General features: G+C 49.0%; 1 protein-coding gene across 1 annotated transcript in view; it reads right to left on the bottom strand.

The window, feature by feature from the left end:
- ADGRD2 (adhesion G protein-coupled receptor D2) overlaps positions 1 to 27,012 on the bottom strand; it is a 60,800-nt gene that overhangs the window by 5,446 nt on the left and 28,342 nt on the right. Inside the window, exons 21-25 of the mRNA XM_034752033.1 lie at positions 16,421 to 16,462; positions 16,146 to 16,199; positions 15,141 to 15,285; positions 12,590 to 12,648; positions 8,195 to 8,225 (exon numbers count right to left, since the gene is read on the bottom strand). Coding sequence (XP_034607924.1) covers positions 8,195 to 8,225; positions 12,590 to 12,648; positions 15,141 to 15,285; positions 16,146 to 16,199; positions 16,421 to 16,462 — 331 coding nt within the window. The remainder of the gene's footprint in view (positions 1 to 8,194; positions 8,226 to 12,589; positions 12,649 to 15,140; positions 15,286 to 16,145; positions 16,200 to 16,420; positions 16,463 to 27,012) is intronic.

Here is a 27,012-nt window from a genome sequence, read left to right as displayed (position 1 = left end):
CCCAAACCTTCCCCCCCCCCCCCCAAAAAGCCCCCCCCCCCCCGTTTCTTGACTGCCCCCTCCAGAACCTCCCTGTCCCTTCTCCTGCCCCCCCTTACCCTGCTGCTCAGAACAGGGTGTTGGGCTCTGTGCGAGCGGAGCCGGACACGTGGCTGCGCTCCCCAGCGCAACACAAAACCCGGTCCCTGGCCCTGCACAGTGCTGCCGGAACGGGCTGCAGGGGCCTGCTCAGAATGCAGGGCGGATCCGGCTCCTCTACAGCTGCTCCGGAGTCCCGCCCGGGACTTTCCTGCAGCCCTCCCAGCTGCTCGCTCGCTCTGCTCTGCCGGGGGAGGGGGGAAATCCCGGACATTGTGAGTGCTTTACAAATTCCCCCTGGACGCTATTTTTAGCACAAAAAGGAGGACATGTCCGGGTAAATCCGGACAAATGGTAACCCTAGCCAGAGCGTGCTGGACCCTGGTTCTGGGCATTGCACAAGCCCTCAGCAGGGCAGACCATTCTCAGCGTGACTGGGTAGCAAAGCCTGAGCCATTTATCGCTACTGATGCTACCATGAGAAGGGCCCCGTCCAGCCTGGGGCCTGCGGCTGCCTGGCAGGGACAGTGAACCCTCCTCTCGTGACAGCAGCAGGAGCTGAGGCTACGCAGAGCCATGCCAGACTGTGCTGTTCAAGCAGAGCGTGGAAATCAGTGGTGTCTCAGGAGGATGCCGTGCTGAATGGTGCTCAGATACTGGGGGCCAGACCCGTACCTAGATCAACTGGGCAAAGCTATCAAGCCACACGAGGAAGAGCGCAGGCAGCCTGCTGTTTTCTGCGCTACCAGCCAAATGGAGGCATCAGGTAGTGGGAGCATCGCTGTGCACAGGCTGTAAAGGGCTAACTTCCTAAAAGAGACAGGCTCTCCCCCCCTCCCCACACTGGGCACCGAGACATGGAGCAGCTCCCCAGTCTGCGGAGAACTCACTGCCTGGGCTCAAGCACTGTAAGAGGACTCAGGGGGAGGGGAGGGAAAACCCGAAAAGGTGGCTAAGTGGCTTTTGTAGCAGAGAGGCACAATTCTCAGAGCGCTTGGTGCCTTGTGCATGTCAGGCTGGTGCAGGTGGATGTGCAAAGCTTCCCAGCTGAAGAGGTGTTGCTAAGCAATTCAAGGGGCAATGCACATTTTAAGGAGCTGTTCGGTTTCACGCACTCGCTCCTCACTGGGGTCAAGCAATGCCTCTTACAGGTACAGCCTGCAGGCCTGACAAAAGCATGAGTTCTTGTTTGCACCATGGCAGCGGAGGCTGCATCAGAGGTTCCCCGCAGAAAAAATACTGCACCTGCCTAGGGGTCAGTTTGACTGTTAATATGCAGGTTAGTCTGAAAGGGGGTGAGTGTGACAGAGGGACAATACATGCACATTTATACATCTGCTGCACGGGCTTCTGTGACCCAAACTCCTATATTTCCTTCCTCAAGGGGATTGAGGGAGCGGATCCATAGAGTGCAAGATTCCCCTGACTCGACCCTCCCTGCATACACTTCACCGGGAAGCACTGCCCCTGGAAGTGCAGCAGGTGGTGACCTCTGCCCAGCGGTGCTGCACGGTACCAGAGAATCACTCCTCCTGGGCTCAGGCACTTACCCAGAACTGCACAGGGGCACCCAAGAAGGTTAAGGCAAATTAACAAATGTGAAGCCCATGCACATAAATGAAAGCACATTAAACCCCATCTGGATGTGCTAAGACGGGAGTAAAATTGCCTTAGTTCACTGGTACATTAGAAAGTTTTTCTGGTATAGCTATGTCAGGTAGGAGAGTGAAAAAAAAAAAAAAAATCACACCCCTCCACTCAGCACAGCTCTGCTGGAAAAAGCCCCCGTGGAGTCTTTGGCTGGCAGGGCTTAGTCTAGTTGGGCCCTAGCAATCCCAGCAAAGCTCTCTTTTGCCACTTAAGCTGCATTTCCCTAAGGAGGATCCCCTATATAGCTCAACTGATCTAGCTATACCAGAAAAACACTTTTCAGGGTAAACAAGGCTTACGGTCACTTTACTTGGGGTTTAACCAGATTTAACTTATGCACATGGACTTCACCTCTTTAGCTGATTGCCTTAGTTTTCCTGAGTGTCGCCAAGCCGATATGGCCCTAGGTTCATTAGAGCAGGGAGGAGAAGCATCAGGATTAGATGGGGAGGGAGTCAGAGCTGGCCCAAAGGAAAGCATTTGAGCAGCAGATGCCCTGTGCCTTGCTATCCTGCTATATTCTGATACACGTTAAGGTTTATGTTTTACTACCTAATATGCTTCTTCAGGTTAACTATTTGATGTGCACAGTGGTTTATTATTTCTGCCTTGCCAATCTGTCCAGAGATGTGGGAAAACTGTGATATTTCTAGATGACACCTTTTTTAAAATAAAAGATTCAATGTACCCTGCACAACTTCCTCCCCATGGAGAGAAACCATCCGCCAGAGACCAACAGCTGCTGGAGTCCTGCTAATGCAAGGTATGCCCCAGATCAACTTTTACAGCCATCACAGTGAATCTTACATAACCTCATCCCAGAAAAGCTTTATCAAATTTAACAATGCAAAAATAACATCCATCTATCCATCCGGCCCAGGCATTTCTACAGTCCCAATCCCAGTAGTATCTGCGGTAGGTGCTAATATCCTGAATCTAGTCTAAGGAGTTCTCAGAAGAACCAAAGACACCATAAAAAATTAAAACTGAGCTACTCCATGGCACTGGACCATTTTAAATAGTTGGGGTGCTAAAAGCCAGTCCCCTGACCCCTGTCCGTCCACTCCCTGAGAGCTAGGACCAGCTGCGGGGGGTGGGGGTGGACCTGGACAGGGGTAAGGGGGCTAAGGCTGGGGCCAAGTGCGGGGTTGGCAGCTGGGACCCCTTGGCTGCGTACGGGGCCAGAGTGGAGGTGCGGGGCCGGGGGCCGGGACCCCTAGGTGTAGGGCCTGAAGCGGAGGCACAGGGCCGGGACCCAGCATGCAGGGCTGGAAGTGGAGCCCCACCTAAAATTTAGGGTGTTGGGGGTGCTGCAGCACCCTTACGTTCCCACGCCTCTGGAGTTAATGTATGCAGATGGGCCTTGGTGAAGGCACGGTGCCTTTCATTAACACAGTCTCTGCCGGTTTCCCCTTTTAATCTTCTTTAAGAGGAATAAAAACAGCACTGCACAAAACAATCCCCACTAGACAATATCTTCCTGGAGGAACTGTCATCAGGGCATTTGAGAACTGAATGTTTGACTGTGAGATAGAAAGGGACACAAATTATCTTAGGATACAAAGTACATTGTGCAGAGGCTTTTGTGTTCACTGAATATTTAAACCAGAAAGGAAATTTTATTTTACTCTGATACATTTTGTCTCCCTCAATGACAGAGGCAGACAAAAGGAGGGCTTTGTGCTAACTGCTGGCTTCAGAAGTCCTCAAACGCATCCGAACAGTCTGAGGTGTGCATTAGTGGGGCTTGCTAATGCACCGGGGGTAAGAAGTCTCTCACATGCTGAGCTGAACAGGATGCCTTGGCCAAACTGCAAGCCCAGCAAGACAAGGCTCAGTCTCACCAAAGGCTCAGGTAAGCAAGATTCACAGGTTGGACAGCTCCATTGATCACCATTGAAGTTAGGAGCCTAAACATGTGCAAGACTCTGGGCTTCTGCCATCAGCGGTGAAGAAACGTCAGCGCTCCCTGGGTGCAGCTATGTTCTCGCATTCAGGGAGCACTGCTTACCGGCCTGGCAACAGCCCAGCTCTGGCACTAACGGATTGCGTTACCTCGGGCAAGTCATTTACCTAGTGAGGGTAATTACCCACTGGAACAATTTACCAAGGGGCGTGGTAGATTCTCCATCCTGGACCACTATTAAATCAAAATGGGAAGTTTGTCTAAACGATGTGCCCTAGGAAGGATTTTGGGGCGGTTCTGGCCAGTGTCATACAGCAGGTCAGACCAGATGATCACAGTGGCCCCTTCCGGCCTTGGAATCTATGAAAAGTCTCGGTCCATTTGCCCAGCTGTAAAATAGAGGAAACAGTCCTGACTTACCTCCCTGGGGTGCCGTGAGCCTTAACTCCTGCAGGGGTGTAAAGTGCTTTAAGATTCTTCTCCAGGAAGGCAGCGCCAGGCACCCCAGCCAGGCAGTGTTACTAATTAATAATCATTAGTGATTATAAAGACAAAGCGGCCATGCTTTATGCTGCTTTGATTCTATGCCAGCCAACCCAATACAACAGCCACTGTTCTAAGGGCAGAACGGCAATTCAATCAGCAGCCTCGCGGGTGCACAGAACTAAACTGAGAGATTCTTTGGCTTCTTAAGAGACTTTGGCCTACTGGGCATTTTAGGAAAGGCCCTATACTTTTCTACCCCATCCTTTGCAATTTCCAGTTGACCATTCCTCTGGGGCTTGCGGAGAAGCCCCCAGGTCCTAAGACCCTCCCTCTCCAGCCCAAGACTTCTGTTGTCTGCAATCTACTTCTCATCAGTTCTCCTCTCCTTGGCTGGCTGGCTATTCATCTCCGCAATAATACGGGGCACATGTCAGCGGTTTGTCTCCTGAAGTTCTCACAGGGCGTTACCAAGAGAGGTAAATGTCATCACCTGCACCCTGACAGTGGGGCTGGGAAGAGAATGAGGCACATTCAGGTCACAGGGTGAATCACCTGCAGCATCTGGGCTGGAAGCCAAGTTTCCTGCTTTGACCTCTACACCTCACTTCTGCTCCCTGGGGAAAGAATCTTTCCTCAGACCCCTGCGGTTTGGGAGGTACCCGCACATTAGGGCTGATCTGGATGGGGCGTACAATGCTTTGCCGCCATTTTTGCCCTTGGGCAATCCTGCGTCTGGCTTGGGGAACTCAAAAACCACAGGTTCTCTACAGCTCAAGGCAGGAATTTTGCTCTTACCACCATCAGCTGGTGACAGATTTTCCTTTCACAAAGCTAACAAATGGCTCTGGCACCACTAGCCAGTGCACAAATGCACTCAGGAGGCAGAGAGGGGTCTGCATCGCCCGGATGCACGTCTGGGTCCCTGAACACAGCCCAGCCAGCAAACCTGCTCTCGGTCAGCTGAGCACAATAGTGGGAGATTGGTGAAGATAATGGAGGAATCCGGTCAAAGTCTCTTGCCTTATTTCTGACAAGGCAGAGAGGTGGCTGCCTGGGAACCGATGGGGCCAGCTTCAACAGCTGCCCAGGAAACTGCTCCCCTGTACCAGGCAGACACCTCGCCTCCTCGCTTCCTTGGAGCTGTGACCTTGAGCAGATTCCTTTGGTTGTGCCCAGGAAACTCCTCAAATCTGGAGTGAGCGGTGGGCTGACCGGGCCAGGGGAAGCTGGGATGTGCCTAGCTAGGGACAAAGGACAGCAGCAGAGCACTCAGGTGAAACCCCTCCCTTGGCAGCGGGAGCACCAGCCTCTGGAGAGTGGAGAATTCAGCCTCTGTCTATTCATGCTACTTACAGAGAGCCCCACCCCACTATCTGAGCACCGTCCTCTTTACCGTATTTATTCTTACAACATGCCTGGGGGGGTAGGGCAGTGCGATTGTACAGCTGGGGAAACTGAGGCAGGGAGTCACTAAGACCCAGGTGACACCGAAGGACTAGCCCATCCTTCCTTCTGGGGTCCCAAGAGTGAGGAGGCAAAGCTTAGGGGAGGGTAAAAGTTTCTAATTCTGCCGATTTCTAGTCTGGCCTTGGTCTCTCCTTCTCCTGAAGTGTTTCCACACCGCAGGGGCCAAGATCTGCCCCCACCAGGCAGGGCGTTTCAGAAGAGAATGACACGAAGCAATTGCATTTATGTTTGCAAAGCTGGCCTTTCCAACCCACCCCTCCCTGGCTTCACCTGCCAGCAGCGGCATTTTCTCTCCCAGTCACCAACTTCAGTCACAGCCATTTCGCGTGGTGGAGGAGGAGGGGCGGCTTTAACATTCCCTGTCAGCAAGTCTCTGCCAAGAGCTAGTACTGCTGAAATGGGCCTGTGCCCACCCCTCGCAGCAAAGTGATCCTGCAGCACCCGGCCCTGACACCCAGAGATGTGCATGGGCATGCAGCCAGGGGGCGTGCTTTGACGGGAAGAGCTCCACGCATTGGGTGCAGGGGCAGGGCGGGGCGCTTTTAAAGATCTGGCCAGTAGCGTCGCAATGGATCTGGCCCATCCTGCACCTAACGCTGCTCTAAGCATCTACAGGCGGTGGCAGCGCTCCTGCCAGAGGGTGTGGCAAAAGGGGTTGGTGACAGGCATGGTGCTGCATAGGGAGGGGTAGTGGCGATGGCAAGAAAGGTGTGGATACAGGAGCCCAGAGGTGCTCAACATGGGGAGGGGGCTGGGCATTGCAAGGTGTGGCCTGGGCACACAGGGCCGTCCCTGTCCATACGCCAAGTACGCGGCTGCGTAGGGCACCAGGGAATTTGGGGCACCGCATTGCCTGGTGCCCTGCGCAGCTGCGTGCTGCTCCACCCCTTCCCCATGGCCCCCGCCCCTGCTCCGCCCCCACCCCGCCTCTTCCCACCCTGCTCCGCCCCCGCCCCACCCCCGCCTGCCTGAGGAGGGCAGCAGGGCCAAGCCCCAGCCACGCCACCAGTGAGTGCTGGGAGGCGGTTCCACCCTGCCCCCCCCACAGGGGCCCCAGAATAGCTAGGGATGGCCCTGGGGGCAGGGCACACAAGACGCTCTTAGCAAGGCATGGCTCTGCGAGTCTCGAGTACAGCAGCTACAATGGGCAGGGCATGGTGGGGTTTGCAGACCAGTGAGCCGTGAAACAGGATGCAAGGGACCCAACATGGCGAGCTGCTAGGAGATATGGCGCTGTGCATGCAAAGAGGCCCAGGACAGGGCCAGGGCATAGGCGCCGACTCCGTGGGTGCTCCAGGGTTGGAGCACCCATGGGGAAAAATTGATGGGTAATTTGCACCCACTGGCAGCCAAGCTCCCCTCCACCCCACCTTTTCTCCTCCTCCTCTGTCTCCTCCCTGAGCACACAGTGTCCCCGCTTCTCTGCCTACCTCCCAGCGCTTGCTGCTGCAAAACAGCTGTTCTGCAGCGTAACAAGTTCCGGGAGGGCGGGGGGAGGAGCGGGAATGCGGCATGCTCAGGGGAGGAGGCGGGGAAGAGGTGGGGCTGGGGATTTGGGGAAGGGGGTAGAATAGGGGGCGGAATCAGGGCAGGGCTGGGGGTAGAGGGGGGTCGAGCACCCGCTGGTGCCAGCAGAAGTCGGCGCCTATGGGCGAGGGTAGCTAACATCACTTCCTCGGCACTAGTCCTGCCTGTGGAGCAAGGGAGTCTCCTAGCTGAGAGCCAGGTCAGTCTGAAATGTGGCATTTCATTGAGGCTGGGCCATACGCTGCTCTGTGGACATAAAAATATAAGAGCGGCCATACTGGGTCAGACCAATGGTCCCAGTATCCTGTCCTCTGACAGTGGCCGGTACCAGGTGCCCCAGAGGGAATGAACAGAACAGGGAATCAAGTGATCCATCCCCTGTCACCCATTCCCAGCTTCTGGCAAACAGAGGCTAGGGACACCATCCCTGCCCATCCTGGCTAATAACCATTGATCGACCTGTCCTCCATGAATTTATCTAGTTCTTTTTTGAACCCTGTTACAGTCTTGGCCTTCACAACATCCTCTGGCAAGGAGTTCCACAGGCTGACTGTGCGTTGTGTGAAGAAATACTTCCATTTGTTTTAAATTTGCTGCCTATTAATTTCATTTGGTGACCCCTAGTTCTTGTGTTATGAAAAGGAGTAAATAATACTTCCTTATTTACTGTCTCCACACCAGTCATGATTTTACAGACCTCTGTCATATCCCCCCTTAGTCATCTCTTTTCCAAGCTGAAAAGTCCCAGTCTTATTAATCTCTACTCATACGGAAGCCATTCCATGCCCCTAATCATTTTTTTTGCCCTTTTCGGAACCTTTTCCAGTTCCAATAGGCCTCCCCTGTATTTCAAGAAACACCTGAGCTGAGATTGTTTGAATGTTGCAATCTCGACAAAACACCGTCTTTTGAAATTAAAAACAGAATAAGGGGAACATTTCTGCCTGTGTCCATGGATCTCCCTTTCTGCGACCAGCCCTCCTCAGCACAGAAGCAGGGGTGCAATCTGATTTTTAATACACTCATCAAGACATTATCCCAAGCACAAAGAGAAGCAGAAATGATGGAGGGAGAAGTTACCTGAGGATTTGAACGCTGTCAGCTCTACAGCCTGAAAGAGAGGAGAACACTCGTTAATTGAGATTTGCTCAGGGAGGGAGTTTCCAAGCCCCAAGGAGCCCAGATCTGTTCACAGCCACATTCCCCAGGTCACAGCAGGGCTTTTTTCCTGCCACCAATGCAGCCAAGAAGTGCTTTGCCGCGTGCCCTCTCCTTTTCCATCACTCCCTGCAGCTCTGCTGCTTCACAGGTAGGGGAACTGCCCTGCCCCTCGTGTTCACGGAGCTTTGGTGAACTCACCCACGGGTGCCAGCTGGGCATTCTCCCCAGCGCCCAGCACGCATTCTTAGGGAGAGTGCCCCAAAAGCGGGCTTGTGGCGTAAGAGACCTGTCCCGGCAGCACGCTCTGCTGAAAGTGGGGCTCCCGTCCTTGCTTGGGGCAATGCAGCAGACGGGGCACAGTGCTAGGACATACAGAACAATCCAACACAAGAGGGGACCAGACCAGCTAACCTAAGTCAGCTTTTCCATCTCTCACTGCACTGGATGGAACATAGGGCCCCCCAAAGCCAGCCGTGGGACCTAGCCAGGCCCTAGTAAAGACCATCTGCACCATAAGGCACCCTGGGGCCACCTCCTCCACCCTCTCTTCCACAAAAGATTTACTAATCCTGGCAATGGCTTCCCAGCATCGCCAGCCCCAAGCATTCACAGATCAGGCAGGCTCCGAACAACCACAGGATTGGCTTAAAAATCACAAGGTTTGTTTAAATGATAAACTTTAGACAGGAATGGCAGAGTTGTTTCTGTCCCCTAAGCGCTGTTGACAGGGGTGGAAAGGATTCACAGTCAGATATTTTGATACAAAACAGGAGGCCAACCTGATCTCTTCGGAAGAAAAACAGTATCAGCCTCAGCCTCTAGGTCGGTGGTTCTCAAACTGGGGTTCGTGAAATGTTACAGGGGGTTCTCGGGAAAAAATTCTCTAATGGCGGACAGAGCTGTCCCTAGGGACCCCGGCACGGGGCCAGCAGCCCGGAGCCCCTGGACTTCCAAGAGCTGAGCAGATCAAAGCAAGCGTATCTATCACACTGAGGAGATTTCAACTTCAAGACTCCTTATAAGCAATGGAAAGGGAGGTGGATATTTTTTGCTGTTTTTAAAATTAAATAGGCAGCTCGTCTTGTTTTTAAAGTTAGTATGAAGAACAAGTTTAAGCTTTGTTGTAACGTGCGCTGTTTGCCTGGACTCCTCAAGACCTGATTGCTTGTGGAGGAGGAACTCTGAGTTGGTTTCTTAAATACTTTCATGCTGTTTCACATCTGATACTCCTTGATGAAACCTAGGAATCTTGTCTTATAACAGGCTTATTCAAAGTGATACAAGCTACGAAAGTGAGATCTTGGAGGAGTGTTTCGTTTTCATAATGTAATAAAAATACTGTCATGATAAATAATAATTAATAATGAATAGTGTGTAATAAGCATGTCATAAAAACAAATTTTATATTTCCCAAGATCACTGCTTTTATAATTTATACTCAGGTAAAAGGAGAAAATCCCTGGAAATGTTCATTTTTAGGAGGGGGTTCGCGAGACTTGACATTTTAGTGAAAGGGGTTCACCGGCTGTTTGGGAACCACTGCTCTAGGTTCTACTGTTCTTCATCTTAACGTCATCAATTTTACTTCCAATGGGGACTGTCCTGGCTGCCCTGCTCAGGGAACGGCGAGGATTGCTGTTCAGCTGCAGCGTTTGCACAGTCCACACGACAAGGGGCACAATGAGCCGGCACCATGAGGCTAGGGGGGGTTAACGCATTGGGAGGTGCCAAATCCCCAAAACCTTTCACCAAAAAATGTGTCAAGTAAAACGTGGATGAAATGCAGTGAAAAATCACTCTGATGTTTGCACCGAACGGAGCACAGCATTTTGTCATTTTAAGTGTTTTCAGACTTATTGAAAAAAATGGCTTCTTAATCAGAACAAGGCTACATTCAACGGTACCATTCTGAATTCACAGCTCACGCCGTCACTTACATAAGGGATTCAGTCAGGGAGCTGAAACAATACCAGTGACTTATGTAACTAACCTGCACCACAGGCTACCTAGACACACACATTGCAGGCTGCATTGACACACACAGCACAAGCTGCAACAACGCACAAATCTTACATTCAAAACACGCTTACAGCAAATATATCAGCTTCAACAACATTCACGTTTCCTGAGCATTCGCTTGTGGAGCTCAAACGTTCATGACGAGAGAACATGAAAGACTTGCAAAAAAGAGTCACTTGTGAAGACAAACGAATATTTAAACAAGAACTGGCTCAGCCGTGCTTCCTCCCACACTGGCTCCTTGGGTACCAGGGAATTTTGTATTTTGATTGTTGTTGAATTTGTATGGTTTAGAAAAGGAAAATAAAACATTTTAAATAAAAATATTTAAGTAACAAACAAAAAGAGAAGCTCTGAATGACCCCAGCATGGACTCAAGCTAATTCTCTTTGCCCCAGTCTACCAGCTAGGAAGTGCTGTGGCCTTGGCATTTAGGAAATCGACAGGCTCCTCTATTAATGCCCTGTGCATTAGAAAACTCAAGCCTCCTGGTTAATCTCTTTAGCCCATGTCTCATATTTTGTGCCAAGTAGCTTAGCAATGGTTCTAATTTACAGAGCCAGCACCTGCCTGGGTCAGAAAAGCACCTATTGGAAAACCTGCCAGGTATTTATCACCCGGAAGAATAGCAACATTAAACAAAAATAAACCATGAGAGACAACAAATACTGGTTTTACTAAGTTGCCTTGAAATAGAACAGAATGTTATCTGTAAGATAAGGAAGATAGCACTTCAAAAGCAATAAAGGGGACGACAGAGAGAAAGAGAAATGTTGGTGTATATCTAGACCCGTTGGTAAATTCCTCACATGAAAGTAGCATTATGTTTTTTTCTGAGGAAACTACAGTTAACTTCTATGTCAAGTGCACAGAACACTGCACGATCATTTCAGTGGTGGGAATGGAAGTGGTGTCAGAGTAGTCACATTTAAATTATTCTCCACTTTATGGCATGCCTTGTTGAACTTGGCAGAAGATTAGTTGCTGCCTGGGGAATGAAATGGGCCAACTGAACAGATTGTAACTTGGGTGCTGAAACACACAACAAGCCCTTTTCTAACTTGCTTCATTTTGGGGAGACTTGTAGCCATGACCTCATTTCTGTCTTGGCATTCTGATTGCTCAGTTCCATTCGTGCTTTTACGGATGCCCCTTTTTATAAGTAGGCCTGGGAGTTGATTCCCATCTGATCCAGAATGGAGAAAAGAGACCACAAATGTTACCAACAAAACCAGGAATCAACATGCAGCAGAGAGACTCTCCCACCGTTCATGTGTCAAACCAACCCCCATCTCTCCCTCCCCTCTGTAGTCCAGGAGTTAGCACATATGGGTCTAACAGCACAGAGGCCCTTTATATCCAGGAGCTGGACAGCTGGGCATCCCCCAAATGCACAGAGAGTTGATTCTCTTTCTACTATTTATCTTCCAAGGGCAGGGATAGACAGATGTCTCCTTACTCTTTCGCACGGGCGGCAGGTGCACTGATTGCTTTCGAGCAAGCCCAGTACGATGGCGATCGAGCTCTCCCGTCACCATGAAGGATGGCGATGTCTGTAAAGGGGCTACATGGGCCCGTTTATGCCAGGGAATGAGATTCCACCCCCAAGTCTGAGTCCACAGCTCACCCTCGCCTGAGGAGACCTCCTGGGGCTGTCTGAGAATCCTAGACGTGAAGACATTAGGCTGTTTGGTGCCACTCCCAGTGCAGGACTGTTCCATTCTGTATGTTTGTAGGGTCTTTTGTCCAGCCTAGTTCGGGGTGCCCTGAGCCACAGGGCTTCCACCCCGTCCCTTGGCCAACTTCCTGTCACGAAACTGTTCAGTCTAATAGGCTGGATTTTCTTATCATAATTTCACCCCATTATTGGTTTGTCACACCTGCTGCACCACCCTCCATTGGCCAGTGATTTGCAGCCTTCAGATACTTCATTACAGGGTCCTTTGACTGGGGGAAATTCCTTCAGCTTCCCAACCCAATCAATGCTTAGGAGGAGGCACATACATGCAGCGCTCCCAACACGGCTCACAAAGTCCACTACCACCACTGATGAACCTTCCCAACTGCCCCAGGAGGGAGGTGACAGAGATGAACCCCATCTTACCAGAGGGACACCTGAGCCACAGACAAGTAAAGTGATTCACCCATAAGACAAGACAAGACACCTGGGACAGAGCTGGGAACAGAACCCAGGAGTCCTGAGTCCTCGCCCCTTGCTATAACCCCTAGACAACACTCCTATCTACATAGCATTCTGCATGTGAAAGGTGGAAAATAACTCAAGACATTACGTACCGGTCTCTCTGGTGACATCATTGAGGAAATCCCCATAGGAATTTTAGCACCAAAGTTTCCTAAAGTGTGAAGAGAGACAATGAATGTGGATACGCCTGATGAATGGAAATGTGCATTTCTTTCCAAGGGCTTTATCGTTTATTCCCCCAAAGCATCTCCCAAGGAAGTGAAGGGCCCAGCCAGGCTGTCTGAAGAATTGCAAGCTAGTTTTCAGAGCTGCCAATCGGTTTGAGTGTGTGAACTTTTCTTTCTCTAGTTTAACACTGACTTCCTGCCCCCTCCCCCATGTAAATCGATGTTAAAGTACCAACATGCTTCTCTGCCTAGAGGGAAGGCCATGCTGTTCAGGGCCAGCTGCAGGGGCAGGTGAGCATGGCAGAAGCCCTGGGCACCAAATTCCAGGAGCACCATGCTGCTGTGCCCCTCAACTCCCCCCCACTCCCCCCAGGCACTGGGGGTGGAGACACCGAAAACGTTTTCCGCCCTAGCTGGCAAAACGGCTCAGGTCACTCCTGGATTGAAGATTCCCTACATCCACTCACCTCGAATGCACGGATGACCCATATACGCTACAGGGACTGATCCCACTGAAATCAATTGGCCTTCTACCACTGTCTTCTTTGGGAGCCAGTCAGCCCCTCAGGGTTGTATTTGTACTTTCATCAGAGCTTCTCTCGCACTCCAAGGAACACAAACCTAATAACATTCATGTCCACTATGGCGTGGGCAGGCCAGGTGCCAGCTCACGCTAAGGTGCCCACGTCTGAAATGGACACTGAAGGGGGCAGTTAATAGTGACAGACGAGGTATTAGAATGATAAGAAAGTGGTTAGTGATTAGAGACTGTTGAATGCTTGTGAACTGCTCCCCGCATTAATCTCACTTCTAATATCTGTGCTCCGTATTGTAAGGTTCTGTGACTATGAATGGCCATGCAGGAGAGGGACGTTAATCAGTGCAAAGAACAGGAACTGGTATGCCCCTGCCCCCCAAAGAGGTGACACGTTGAGAGCAGACGGGCTCTGGGTGGATTTTACAAGTGGAAACGCCCTACATCAGGATCGAGAAAACTTCAACAAAAGGGCTAAAGACTCTTAGGCCTAGTCTACAGTGGGAAAGCAGGTTGGTATGATGTGAAAATCCACACCCTTGAGCAATGCAGTTACATCAACCTAACCCCCAGTGTAGACAGCACTATGTTGATTGGAGAATTCTCCTGTCAACCTAGCTACCGCTTCTCAAGGAGATGGATTATCTACACTAATGGGAGAACCCCTCCCATCTTCACTGAAGCCCTACAGTGGTACCAGGAGCGGCTCCAGATATCAGCGCAGCAAGTGCGTGCCTGGGGCGGCAAGCTGCAGGGGGCAGCCTGCCGGTCGCTGTGAGGGCGGCAGTCAGGCAGCCTTTGGCAGCATGCCTGCAGGAGGTCCGCCGGTCCCACGGATTCGTCGGCATTTCTGCGGGAGGTCTGCCAGTCCCACGGTTTCGGTGGTAATTCGGCGGCAGGTACGCCGAAGTCACAGGATTGGCAGATCACCCGCAGAAACGCCGCCGAATCCGTGGGACCGGCGGACCTCCCGCAGGCGTGCTGCCGAAGGCCACCTGACTGCCGTGCTTGGGGCGGCAAAAAACATAGAGCCGCCCCCGAGTGGCGCAGTGGTGCCACTGTAACTGTTTATATGTAGACACACCCTTGTTATTTAACTGTGAAGATGAGTCATGCAAGTGAACTCCTGAGATTGCAGCTCAGAGCACATGGCAGGAGGGTGATTAAAAACCTCAAACAAAAGGAGTTAAGGATCTCTCTGCTGCTTGGACTCCAGGGGGAGCAAGGTGTTTCTAGACATATGCAAGAGATCCCCAGTTGCTTAGCCTGGGTTAGCCCTAAAGGTCAAATAGAGCTTGCTGATTATAGAAGCCTATATTACCTTTTGAAACCTAAGGCTGTAACTCATTCATGGTCTATATTCACTTGCTTTAACCTTATAAATAACTCTGTTTTCCTTTTCCTATTTAATAAATCTTCATATAGTTTGCTATAGGATCACCAACAAGTGTGGTCTTTGGTGTGAGCCCTAAAGCACAATTGACCTTGGGTAAGTGACTGGACCTTTGGGATTGGGAGTAACCTGAATATTGCTGTTATCCTTGGTGTATGGGGCCAATAATCACAGAGGGACACTCCCATCACCTGGATGGCAAGACAGACCAGAGTACCCTAGGGGACAGTCTGTGACTCCATGCTAAGACTGTTCAGGTGCCTGGGGGGGGTTTGCACATGGTGCAGTTGGTTGGTGAAATCTAAGTCTAGACCTCCTGGCCCATTAGGGTGTGCGCCCTGGTTTGGACGTTGGCACTCATGCGGAACTTCAGAACCGAGTCAAACTTTCCAACCCTGTGGTGTTTAAGAGGGTTCAAAACTATGCAAGGGATGAAACTGCATGAAAATTGGACCCTCTGGAAAGGTCAGCCCCGTGCTCTGAATCTGTGCCAGCAGCACAGAATACAACCGGAATACAAAGCTGAGGCCCCAGAAGGGGCTCTTTACCTTTGTTGGTAATGTTCTTCAGTGGGGGATCTTTCTGCACAGGGCTGGACATGGCGCTCTCGGGCGCAGAAGGACTCAGCTTCCCAGTCTCCCAGGAGGTTGTATTTCTTGGACTCGACAGATAATTGATCGGATGAGAACAGTTCTGCAATGACAGAGAAGCAGGACAGAGCCCTCAGGAATCCACGACATATCAGCCTTTAAAGGATTTTGATACCGTGCATCATTTTAAAAATCTGCTGCAGCTGTTTTCTTAATGATCACCTCCTTGCCGATAAGGCCAGTCTGCAGCAACCGCCCAAACTGCAGAACCAGTGGCACGTCTTCCTCCACCCTCCCCAGCGCTGTTCAGGAGGAAAATGACCTCCCCCGACTCCATGTTCCTGAATATGCCAGGTCCATTCAAAAGACATTCCCAGGGCCAAGTTTTGTCCTACAGTGCATGCCCAGGACATCAGGGAGAGCCCCAATGTATCGTGGAGGGCAGACTTTGGCTGCAAACCTGGATTTAAAGGGGCACTGTGGAATGTGATAACCCCGGGTTTTAAAGATCAAGGTCTCACATCAACCGGAGCAAGGAGAGAGGCCTTTTGCCTGGCCTTGGAGTCAGTCACATCCTACAAACTGCTCTGTTTTGTGGATCAAAAATGGGTCCACACCCACCTCACTCACACAACACACAGCAATCCACAGCTGAGGCATGATGGGAAATTTCAATGTTTGGGCCTTTCTTTAGAGGTTAGTCTGAGGGTGTTCAGACTGAAATCCCTGGAGGGACTGTGGAGGGCTGAGAAGCAGAAATCAGCACGCCCTATAGGATACACGGCTATCAGACGGGGTTGATAATCCCGGTTGGTAGTGAGGGATGGCCAGTAGATGCTACGCTGTAGATTTGGGGGAGGGGACACAAACTGGGTTTCCCAGAAATCCACCATTCTAAAAAACATCCTCTGAAACCAGTTTGTGTTTAATGAAACCGGAGTAGCATCTCTGCCTCACACTTACTGTGAACGAGAGAGCTTTCTTCTTCTCCTTCATCCTCTGTATGGCGTTCCTCACCTGAAAGTTGAGCAGGTTGTGAGACAGGGCCAGTACTGTTCTGATAAAACAACCACCTCCTCCGAACACGTCAAGGGGGCAAAAGCAACAGCTGTCATGGGAGCGAAGGGCCAGGACAGAATATCAACTTTTGCATTTGCTAAGATTCTGGTTACCGGTTTCATTTCTAATATAGGACTGTTCCGAATATGGATCAAAACCCAGGGAGAGCTTTCTCTTACCTCACTGTTATAGATTGCATAGACCAGGAAGATGTACAAGCCCTGAAAAGGAGAGAAAATACAAAATATTACAGGCTTGCAATAGACTGACAAAATATGGGACCATTTTGAAACAGGGGAAGTAAGTGGGTCCCGGCCTTTGATGGATGCTGGGGCTCTGCCCACACTGGGTCAGAGTCTGCTGCTTTGGGCCACAAAACATTTGCAGAGCACCCCCACTAGGTCTCCAGCAGCTGCCTGGCTTTGCCAACCTCCATCTGTGACTCAGGGCATCGGTAACTCTTACCATCACTGAGCGGCACAAAGCCCCCGTGATTAGCCTTTGCAGTCCGACTGCAGTTCCAGAGGAGGAGCCGTGCCCTTTGTCCCTGGAGTCTCCTTCTTCTAACACATCATCATCTTCAAGAAGTGGAAGAGAACTACTGAGACGGACTCACAATACGGAACGATGCCCTATAGACACTGCTACTGTGCCTAGCACAGACGTAGCTCCTGTTACTGTTCCTCGTGATGTCACCGGAACACACATGCTTCCGAAATCTCAGCACTCAGACCTGCTAGGGTTCATCGCCAAGCCAGTATTGTACTCTGCTCACAGCCGGCTGGATCTCCAAACTGATTCCACCCCAAACCTCAATCTCTGCTGCTCAACACTTGCGCCGCGCACTGCTCGGATTCTGACACAGACGACCCCCCGTCAGGTTTGTCCCTGGGATCTCATTCTTCTAACATGCCCCCTTCAAGAAGTGGAAGAGAACGATGGGAAAGGACTCATGATACGGAATGATGCCCTATAGACACTGGCGGCTACTGTGTGTATGGACAGTCCCTAGCACAAGGGGGCCCTGTGCTTGGTGGGTCCCCTAGCACTACGTTAATAAACGTGATCCACGGCCAGAGACAGAGCTCAGATGACTTCATTCAAGAGAGTTTAAAAGGAGAAAGATTCTTTTCATTCCTCCCCACCCCTTCCTTCCGCTACTATCGCAACATCCACACACACTCGGTTTTGCAGGGATAATGGCACAACCTCTGGCAGGCCGGCAAATGTGCACCGAGCACCTTCCACGCCCCGTGGCTGCTCTGTTGCTCTGGGATGGAGCTGGAGAGCAATGGCAGCCATCACCCCACTGACTCCATCAGGCCTCCCTGCCATTCCCAAGCCCAGGATTCCCCACGTCAGTCAGTGGGGAGCGGGAAAATCCCTCCGGAAGTTACTGGGTGGAGCTCCACCCCCCTCAAAAATTAAACGCGGGGAGATGACCCCGGTGTGGAAATGGCTGAAATTCAGGAACTAGACAACCCTTCCCGACAACTGAAGTAGCCATGGGCAGAGCCCGGATGGATGCAGCCTGTGTGTGGGCGGAGCAGAGCAAGGCGACAGGGCCTTTTCCTTTTCAGTGTGATCGTCTATTTGTAACAGACCACGGCAGCTGACTGATTCCAGTTCCCCATAAGCCAGGCCTGCTCGGGGGGTCCTCTGTCCTCCTCTAGAGGTGGCTAGGCCAACAAGAGAGTGAGGAGCACACAGCCGTGGCTAACCCAGAGGCCTCTTAGCTCACGCAGTAGTGGCTCATGCGCTAAGAGTAAGAGGTGCTGGGTTCGAGCCCCACTGAGCCATGTCAGTATTACAGCCCATGCTAGGGAGATTCAAGGGAAAATGGGAGGCAGATCCAAACCCTCTTACCAAGGAGGAATTGTGAAACCCAAACCCACCACGCTTGTCCTCCCTCCTCACTCAGAGAGGGCTAGAGAGCGGAGGGCAAACCTCAGGCTGTCAACTCCACACAAGCTCAGCCACCACCAGCGACTCCAAAATACAGAGCACCAGTCCGAAACCTCGTCCCTGGCCTGCTGCACAGCATATAAACAGCTGTAACCGGACACAGGCCTAGAAAGAGCACCACGTAGGGGTCGAAACCGGGCAAAGCACCAGGGACTAATTACAGCTTTACACAAAAGAGTTTGCCCTTAAAGGCAGTCCTATCTGCCCCACCAGATTTATGTTATATCTGCAGGGTGTTTGTTATCGCAGCTAGATAAATCAGCGGCAGTAAGAAAAGTAATTCATCTTGTCTTCAATGAGTCTTGCTCTTCATCTGAAAACTCTTGGCAAGCGCAGTGGTAGCAATACCCTGGCATGGTGCCATGACCTGTCCTTCAAACAGCGAAGTTGGTCACTCCTACAGACCAGATTTCTGGTGCGGCTGCCAAGACAGGTCTTCCTTGAAATAATCCTTTTGTATAGAACTGGGAGGAGAGGTGGTGATGTCGGCTGGGAGGGGAGCCCGGGAGAAAGAAGGCCCAGCTGCAGAGAGACTGAATGTGGCTAAAATATGGGAGAGAGTTAAACTGGCACAAAACAAATCACAAATCCAGCCCCAGAGGCCACTTTGCAGATTCTCAAAGCACTTTGCAAACATAGCTAGGTGTGTACAGCGCCTAACACACTGGGGCCCTGACTCCTGACAGGTACAACCACAACAGAACTACTCAATAGTGAGACAACAATCACTAAAGCCTCAAACTTCAATGGTGAGTGGGTCACAATGGTCCAGGGCACTCATGTTTCCTACTCCCTTAAACATTCTCATGGCTCTTCTTGGAACCCTCTCCAATTTATCACCATCCTTTTCCATCTAGTAATGGACTCATAGAATCCCATGCACTGCTACAGACTAGGGACCGAGTGGCTAGGCAGCAGTACTGCAGAAAATGACGAAGGGGTTACAGTGGATGAGAAGCTGGATATGAGTCAACAGTGTGCCCTTGTTGCCAAGAAGGCTAACAGCATTTTGGGCTGTATAAGTAGGGGCATTGCCAGCAGAACGAGGGACGTGATCACTCCCCTCTATTTGACATTAGTGAGGCCTCATCTGGAGTACTGTGTCCAGTTTGGGGCCCCACACTACAAGAAGGATGTGGAAAAATTGAAAGAGGCCAGTGGAGGGCAACAAAAATGATTAGAGGTCTGGAGCATATGACTTCTGAGGAGAGGCTGAGGAAACTGGGATTGTTTAGTCTGCAAAAGAGAAGAATGAGGCGGGATTTGAGGCTGCTTTCAACTACCTGAAAGGGGAGGGGGGTTCCAAAGAGGATGGATCTAGACTGTTCTCAGTGGTACCAGATGACAGAACAAGGAGTAACGGTCTCAAGTTGCACTGGGGGAGGTTTAGGTTGGATATTAGGAAAAGGTTTTTCCACTTGGAGGGTGGTGAAGCACTGGAATGGGTTACCTAGGGAGGTGGTGGAATCTCCTTCCTTAGAGGTTTTTAAGGTCAGGCTTGACAAAGCCCTGGCTGGCGTGATTTAGTTGGGGATTGGTCCTGCTTTGAGCAGGGGGTTGGACTTGATGACCTCCTGAGGTCTCTTCCAACCCTAATCTTCTATGATTGTTTGCTTCTGACCAGCTTAACAAGTGATCCAGACTGCTCTGTATCTGTGACCTGTCCTCTTCATTATTTTCCACTCCCCATTTTATGTCATCACCAGCTAACTTTATCGGTGATGATTTTATGTTTTTTCCAGGACCTTGATAAAAGTGTTAAATAGCATAGGGCCAAGAGCTGGGGGGACCTGACTAGAAACACACCCAATCAATGATGATTTACAATTACATTTTGAGAGATATCAGTTAGCCAGTTTTTAATCCATTTAATGTGTGCCATGTCCATTTTATATCATTCTAGTTTTTTTAATCAAAATATCAGCAGGATACCACGTCAAATGCCGTATAGAAGTCCAAAAATATTTCATCAACACACTCACCATTATCAACCAAACTTGTAATCTCATCAAAAAAAAGATATCAAGTTAATCTGACAGGATCTATTTAACAAAAGTCATTAATGATATACCCTCCTTTAATTCTTTATTAATTGAGTCTCATATCAGCCACTCCATTACCTTGCCTGGAATCAATGTCAGACTTACAGGCCTGTAAATATCAGGTCATCCTGTTTATCCTTTTTAAAAATTAGTACAACATTCGCTTTCTTCCAGTCTTGTGGAACTTCCCCAGTGTTCCAAGACTTATTGAAAATCAGCATTAACAGTCCAGTGAGCTCCTCAGCCAGCTCTTTTAAAACTCCTGGATCCAAGTAATCGAGACGTACTGATTTTAAAATGTCTATCTTCAGTTGCAGCTGTTTAACATCCTCCTCAGATACTAGTGGAATGGAAACAGTGTTATCATATGATGTGACTACATCATTTGTTTTTTCCCCAAATGCAGAATAGAAATATTTATTGAACACGTCTGCCTTTTTTGTATTATTACTGATAATTCTATCTTTTGCATCTAGTAATGGACTAATACCATTGTTAGAATTCTTTTTTTCTTAAGATACTTTAAAAATTCCTTATTGGCCTTAACTCTGCTGGCCATTTCTCCTGGTGTCCCTTTGCTTCCCTTATCAATTTACTATAATTCCTAGAGCTTCTGATTTATATTAAAAACGATCATCTGCCCTTTTCTTCCATTCATTATATATTATGTTTCTATTTTTTATAGCTGCTTTCACTTCCCCTCTAATTTTTAAAATCTTTACGGCCTTCTTCCTCAATTGTGGCTTTTTGATGTTCTTAAACAATTCCCAATTATTATTCATATTTTTCTGATTAAATTCTTCCTTGGAGCGGATTTAGCTCATAATTGTTTTTAGCTTTGTGAAATTGGCCTTTTTAAAGCACCAAGTATATCTATCACCGGTCTGGACTTTATTCTGTTTGCACATTATAAATGTGATCAAGTCATGATCACTTGTACCTAAGTGACTTAATTTTTAGTTCTCTGATCAGTTCCTCTTCATCTGTCAAGATGAAGTCTAACATGGAACTCCCCTGTGTTGGATGTAACACTTTTTGAGTTAGGAAATTATCATCTCTACTATTTAGAAATTCCAAGGATGTTTTAGTACTGGTAGCATGAGACAGTTGTTTGATATTTAGGGATGCCTCTGTGTGCGCGCACCACCACTACTAGTACATTTATAGACTGTCATAGTAATAATATAGTGCTCTCCAGTCAAGCATCTCAAAGCGTTCAACATCAGTGAATTTAGCCTCAATCCCCCCATCCCCACTGAAGTATTATTGTTAGTAATCCTATTTCACAGATGGGGAAACTGAGGTATAGAAAGGTGAAGAGACTATTCAGCATCACAAAGGAGTCTGGGATAGTAATGTCAATGGAAGCCACGTCACATGACTCCCAGGCCTGGACCAACCACAGGACTATCCTTCCTACCTCCTAGGTCAATAAAAACAGAGACTGCTACTTGGTGTTATATAAAAACACTCCCTCATAAGGCAGCCACCTTTACCCACCGTTCTGGCATTTACCGTTTTTGACCATTTTTGAAACCATGAGTGAGCATGGAAGCCATTGTCGACGGCCAGCCGGTCTTCTAAGTACCAAACTAAGGGGTAGCAATTAGCAGTTAACACAGCATGGAATACTGCTCTTCAGTGGGTCGTTTTCTTCCCCCACTGACTGGTTAGGAGAACGATTAGTCGGATTTGGCATTGACGTGCGGAGTAACCTTGAAGACAGATCTGAATTTCCGCAGACAACCAGAACACAAGTCAACAACAACAAAAAGTTGTCTGCTACCACATTGCTACATGAATAAACAAATAAACTTTAAACATAAGTCAAAGGTGATCTGCTGAAGAAATCTTTTTGAATAGGCCAAGCTGCAGAGAGATTGAAAAGTGATGTTATTATCTCTGCTTTCCCTTTACTCTGAAGCCTTCCGGTCAGGATCCCAACTCCTCCTCCTGGGTAATCTTCTAATTAGAATGACCTTACTTGGCAAAGGGGAGAAGGCAAATGAAGACAATAGATTCATGAGCTAAACTCCCCTGGCCCCACTGTTTGACTATACTGCAAGCAAGGGCGCCTCTGCTGTGATTTATGACAAAGTGATTACAAAGATTGTTTTTTAAGACGACGACAAAGAAAGAAAAAACGAAAGGGGAAAAAAGTAGCAGCAGCTTGAATGGAGAGAAAAAACCAGCGCTGAACTAATATGAATCTTTCCCCTTCAAACACCATTCAGCACAGCACTCAGCTTCTCCTCAGCGGTGGAGTTTAATGTGACTCACGATAGATGAACTCTCAAGAACTGTGTCATCCTGAGGATGGCATTTAAAAATGCAGGGATCATCCCCTTCATCCCTGAACTCTCTGCCACCACCTGAAAATTGTGACCTAAATGTGGCTCACAACAATGGACTACAGCACAGTGGCTAGTGTGAAAAGAGGATGGGGGATGGCAGACCAGTTCCCAGTGTCCACAGCTAGGCAGCCTTGTTTCTGGTGTAACCAGAGAAGCCCAAGGCTGAATGGGCCATGGAAAGTAAAGTCCCCTGGCACCAGCGGAGGTGACCCCTTCCAGCCAGGGGAGAGGCACATTAGCAGTGCAGAATGAGGAAGTGGGTGCTGCAAGTCCTGGGGACAAATAGGAGGGCGACCCCGAGGGCTGTCAGATCAGGCCACGTTCATGAGAGCTAAATGAACACAAGAGCAGAACCTGCACCCCCTGTGCCCACAGAGAGACAACGAGGAACCTGGAGGGGGAGCAGCGCAAATGCTATCCACAGAACAAGGCTGGGGGGAGGCAGGACAAAGGGAGATTCCCCACCAAGCCCAGGTTCTCAACACTGGGATCCAGGAATGAACAGAAAATTACTACAAGCTCTTCCATGGTGCAGACCAAGAACAGGGGGTTGGAAGAGGTTAAAATGCACATAACTGGGAAGGACAGCAGGACTCCAGGGCTCAGCATGGGACCAGAAGCGGGACTCCGTGTTTTAATCCGCTTCCCTCCATTTGCTTACACACAGACCTCGCTCTTTAATTCTGACCATTCTGAAGGGTTTTGTCCCAATTGGTAAATAGGTTTGTTTTAATCTTAAATCTAATGCGGATTTAAAGAGTGCTGGTGCTGTTCTCTGTTCATCTCCAAGCTACACCTTTACAGCAGTGAGGTTGGAAGGAGGCAAGAAGCATTGACACTATATTTAATTACAGATGACAGGCCTCCTGTCAGCCTCTCGACATCCTTAATAGCAGAAACATGGAGAGGTGGCCTTTGGCCGGCCTTGGGCCTTCACCATCTGACAGCAAACGGATGTGCCCGTTAGCAGCACCTCACAGCTGGACAAGCTCCAGCAACAGGCAGAAAATTCATTCAAGCAACTATCCATCTTGTACACGTGGCAATAATGGCTTCATTTCAGCTACTGGAAACTTGGAGTCATTATTAAAGTGAAACCTGCCAAATATGCCACAGTTGGGGGCCACAGGCCTCTCCCATCCCACCTCACAAAGATGCCATCGGGACCATTTTCTATTTTAAAGCAGGAAAAAATTAAATAGACACCGAAAGTCTTTGAATCCCTGTCATCCAAATTTTGGATGCACGGTACATGAGTCAGCCAGGCTGCTCTCTTGGTTTCGAGTGCCTCTGATTTCGGAGTCATCACAGAGCGTTTGTGAAGGAGTTTGTCAAGTGCATATGTGAATGTGCAGTGCAGAAAGATGGGAACTGCCATCTGGGGCCATCTCATTGTTGTTATTGTAGAGCTGGGTGACATTTTTCATCAAAACTTGCTTGGGCAAAAAAATGCAGATTCTGTGAAACCAAAACATTTCACTAATTTATAAAAAGCGACAAAGAGTCGATGAAGTGGGTATTCACCCACGAAAGCTTATGCTCCAATACGTCTGTTAGTCTATAAGGTGCCACAGGACTCTGTTGCTTTTTACAGATCCAGACTAACACGACTACCCCTCTGATACTTGTCACTAATTTATGTCGATTTTGCCAAATTGTTTCAGTTAAAAAAAAACCCAAAAACAAAACAAAACAAAAAAAACCCACAAACACACAAGAATTCTTTTAAACAAATCAAGACATTGTGTTTGGACATTTTCAGAATGAAATGTTTTGATTTTTCTATTCAAATTGACTTTTCATTTAGAAATTTCCTTTTATTATTATTTTTTAAAATTTCAACATTAAAAACTACTCAGAATTGGAACAAAATGTTTAATTTCAGATCATTCAACCTGAAATGAGGGGGTTTATTCTGATTTTTTGATTTGCCCAAAAATTTGTTTTCAGTTCAAACTTAAACTGTTTTAAATATTATTCCTTTCCCCTTCCCCCACACATCATTGAGCTGATCCAATGCCAATCCATTGAAGTCAATGGGAATCTTTTTACCAATTTCAGAGGGCTCAGTGTCTGCCCCTGCATCCAATTTAATTGGGCCCAGCTTCAGGTAAGTATCACTATTTAGCACAGCACTGTGTGTTTAAAGTTAGGCACATGCTCAAATATCTTCCTGAACTGGAGGTCTTAGCAGGGCTGCCCAGAGGATTCAGGGGGCCTGGGGCAAAGCAATTTCAGGGGCCCCTTCCATAAAAAAAAAGTTGAAATACTATAAATACTATATTCTCAAGGGGGCCACTGCGGGGCCCAGGGCCTGGGGAAAATTGCCCCACTTGGCCCCCCCACCCCCCGGGCAGCCCTGGGTCTTAGGTCCTGAAGAAAGCCCATTAAAATCAGTGGGGATCTTTCCATTGACCTCAGTGAGGTTTGTATTAGGCCTTTGGTTTGCAAGCTCCCCAGGCTAGAGATCCTGTCTTGTCTCCATTGGGGAAGGGTCTCTCATCTCATCTAATAACAATTAACAAATGCAGTCTCTTAATAAAAAATTCCACCCTTTACCCATCCATAATTCTCTCTCCACCAGCGTCAGGACCAACTGTGCTTCTCTAGCTCCATCTACAGCTGCTTTCTCTCCAGGTTTAGCAAGCTTTTCACACTCCATGTGGCTGAGGCTTTGAGACACATTGTGGGCCTGCTGTGTATTCTGTGACTTTACTCCGCTCATGATCTGGGGACCTGCTTTGATGCCAGGGTCGTGTGAATGGCTATTTCTCAGCTGGACTGCATCCAGGATTGCAGAGAGCCGCTGGCGGTTACATTTCTAACAGGACTTGGTACCATTTTCTTTCCCAAATGGGGGCTAGGAACGGCCTTAAATTCCCTTAAGGAAACCAACAAACTTGTGACCCCAAGAAACAAAATTAAATATTGTTTTCAAATAGAGTTTGTGGTATGGTTCCATTCTCTCTTGGGGGATTACTATTATTATTAGTTATTTGTACTGCGGTAGTGTTTGGGAGCCCTGGTCCAGGACCGGGAGCCCTGGTCCAGGACCAGGACCAGGACCCCGTTGTCCACGGTGCTGTACAAGCACAGAGCAAAGAGTCAGTCCCTGTGGTCTGCAGACCAAGTCAGATCTGTGGCATCCCAGAGCCAATGCCCTAGACACTACGGTGCCAGCATACAATGCTCCACTCTGAGCACAGTGGGGGCTGCCATTTCCAGACTAGAGGCGATGGCAGCTGTGATCTATTTGTGCTACAGGGGAACCTCCGAGGTGCCAACAAAGATCTGGGCCCATTGCACACAGGCATTGTACAAACCCATCTTGAGACATGGGCACTGCCCTGCAGAGCCTACAGACACAGCACGAGAGGGGAAAGCAGCACCATAGGCAGGCGACACAACATACACAAGGTCACACAGCAAGTTAACGGCAGAGTCAAGAATAGAACCAAGGTCTCCTGACTCCCAGCCCAGTGCCGCAGCCACTAGACTGCAATGTCTCTCAGTTACTCCATGTTATGCAAATCAGGCCCAGCCCTTGTGTTCCTAATGCAGCCCTACTTGGACAAAGTGTGGGCATCTTTGGGATCAGTTGCAGGGCCCCTCAGATAAGGATTTTAAGGATGAAGTGTTTTAGTCCAGAAATGTACTTGATTCTTAATAACCTGGAATACGAGACATTCAGGAATAATGTCTGTTTAGCCACAATTAGACACCAGGTAGAGAAGTGCTGGGCCAGACATCTCAGAGGGTTGTACGTGGACCATCCCTGATGAGCACTATTCAGCACTGACATCAAGGAGTTCATAGTATGTGTAGGAGTTGGGCTTGTTTCACTGAGGCAAGCTGCAATTAGAATGTCTGCCTCGGAGCTTCATTAAAATGAAACGTTACACAGTAGTAAATTCTCCGGTAAATGACCAAAACAAAGCTCAGCTGAGATATTTTATGAGGATATAAATTTAGAAGTGTCATTCCAAAACCATGATTTAATATCAGGAAATCTAATTATGAGAGAGAAGATTTAAACGGCAAAACTGTGACACCAGTCAGCCAGTCCAGAGATTCAGGGAGGGGGCTGCCGGGAGCATTAAATAATCACTCTGCTCAGGGCTGCATTTCACATCTCATTATTATTTACTTAGGTTCATCAGATGCTGAACGACAGCTTGGAAAAGCCCATTGGTTCTCCAGAGGTGAGATATGCCTCCGGACATTAGAACGCTCTCACACTGGACAAGCGATGGGACCACTGGGCTTACCCTGAAAACACCTCCCATTCTGGAGGAAACAGCTAGCTAGCCTAGCCTGAAGAATTCCTTGTGTACTGTCTCTCTAGCACAGTCACCCTACCAGTCTGACAGCGCGAGACCTGGGCTGGAACAGTCGGTGCCTAGCACTAGC

Source organism: Trachemys scripta, chromosome 17, assembly GCF_013100865.1.
Source record: "Trachemys scripta elegans isolate TJP31775 chromosome 17, CAS_Tse_1.0, whole genome shotgun sequence".
NCBI lineage: Eukaryota > Metazoa > Chordata > Testudines > Emydidae > Trachemys > Trachemys scripta.
The sequence above is the reverse complement of the archived record's forward strand: the minus strand, read 5'-3'. Positions and strand labels throughout refer to the sequence as shown.